At 38.9% G+C, this 1,451-nt stretch overlaps 1 protein-coding gene across 1 annotated transcript; it reads left to right on the forward strand.

Moving 5' to 3' along the window:
- Positions 1-46: 46 nt before the first annotated feature.
- LOC109592818 (uncharacterized) lies at positions 47-1,444 on the forward strand (the record flags this gene model as incomplete). The annotated part of the gene is made up of 6 exons (XM_020008171.1): positions 47-214; positions 266-445; positions 494-682; positions 752-937; positions 990-1,169; positions 1,223-1,444. Coding segments are annotated over 6 exons (1,043 nt in total), but the record flags the coding sequence as incomplete, so codon positions are not given.
- Between the last annotated feature and the right edge of the window lie 7 nt (positions 1,445-1,451).

Raw genomic sequence — 1,451 nt, forward strand, 5'->3', positions numbered from 1 at the left:
GATGGTTATTGATGCACATGCACTAATAGTGTTTAGTCTTCTTCAGGTGGGTTTAATGGAGCTCCTTCTGGTGTTACTGTTCCTCCTCCTGCTTTACGTTATAATAGCACTGTGTCTAACCAGTTCAGTTGTCCTGGTAGCTATCTCAATTGCTCTGCTAACAGTGTGATGGGTTCTTGTCCTAATGGATATGCTACTGTTACATGTCAGAGAGGTATACATGATCATTCACCACTTGCTATAGTACTCTCTCATTTCTTTTCAGTGTGTGCTGATTCTGATAACTCTACTCTATTCAACAATCAAACGACTGTGGTTGATGGTATTAACTATTACATTGGGATACCACAGTTCTGTGTGGGGGGAACATATGCCAGGGTATGTAATGATGGCACTAATCATCCTGGGTATGGGTCAATTTTCTGCAGAGGAGCTGGATTTGCATGTAAGCTAACATCAACCCCTCCAGTCGTTTTATCTTACTTTTATTTAGTTGGTGATCTCCTTCCTTCAAATTCAAGTCTTGCCCAGACCCTGTACAGTGGGTCCCCCCAGGGGATAATCTATTTGAGTAACTTTACGTGTTCCGGTGATGAGAATTGTGATGAGAACCCATCATTTGCCACTAATCCACAGTGTTACACTGGACAGTTGGAAACTATTTTAAGATGCTCTCCTGGAAGTAAATCAATAATATTATTTTTACTGTAATGCTTTAACATTTAAATTACAATCTTTGTCCCATTTACAGCACCTTGTAATGGGTCTAAACTGTATCTCCATAATAACATGACAAGAATAGTCAATGGACGTGAGATAGTCTCTGGCATACCGCTTAACTGTATTGATGGAGCATTTTATGCTTCTCTCTGCAATGATGGATCTCACACCCAAGCAGGTTTGAATTACTTATGCCAATCAATGGGATTTGACAACAGTAAGTATATGAAATTACTATTACAGTATTCTATACTTATCTTTATCATTAGCTAGTGTTACTCTTCCACATAATTCTTCAGTGTATGGTCGTACACCAGTAGGTACAGCCTATTATTCTTCTTTCTCTTGTCCTCCTAATGCTAATACTGTTGATGATTGTGATGCTATATCATCAACTAACCAACAGTGCTGGACTGGTACAATGGACCTAGTACTGAAATGCTCTAGAGGTACATACCTATGCATATAAATATAAAGTTAATTGATTCATATTATTTTATAGCTGCTCCCATTGTCACTCCTTCAGCCACTCCTTCAGCTACTACCACACCAACTCCTTCTGGCTCTACTTCAGTTCTTGCTAATGGAGTTACTGTTAGTGTATTGGTAGCTCTGATACTGGCTGTGCTGCTGCTGTCATAATCTCTTTAAAATGACAGCATAATTGACTAAACTGTAGCTAGCTGTATAGATCGCATACTTAATATCCTTTCATTGTTGTAGTGTAGCTA

The sequence above is a fragment of the Amphimedon queenslandica genome, unplaced genomic scaffold (assembly GCF_000090795.2).
Source record: "Amphimedon queenslandica unplaced genomic scaffold, v1.1 AMPQUscaffold_3842_Cont24168, whole genome shotgun sequence".
NCBI lineage: Eukaryota > Metazoa > Porifera > Demospongiae > Haplosclerida > Niphatidae > Amphimedon > Amphimedon queenslandica.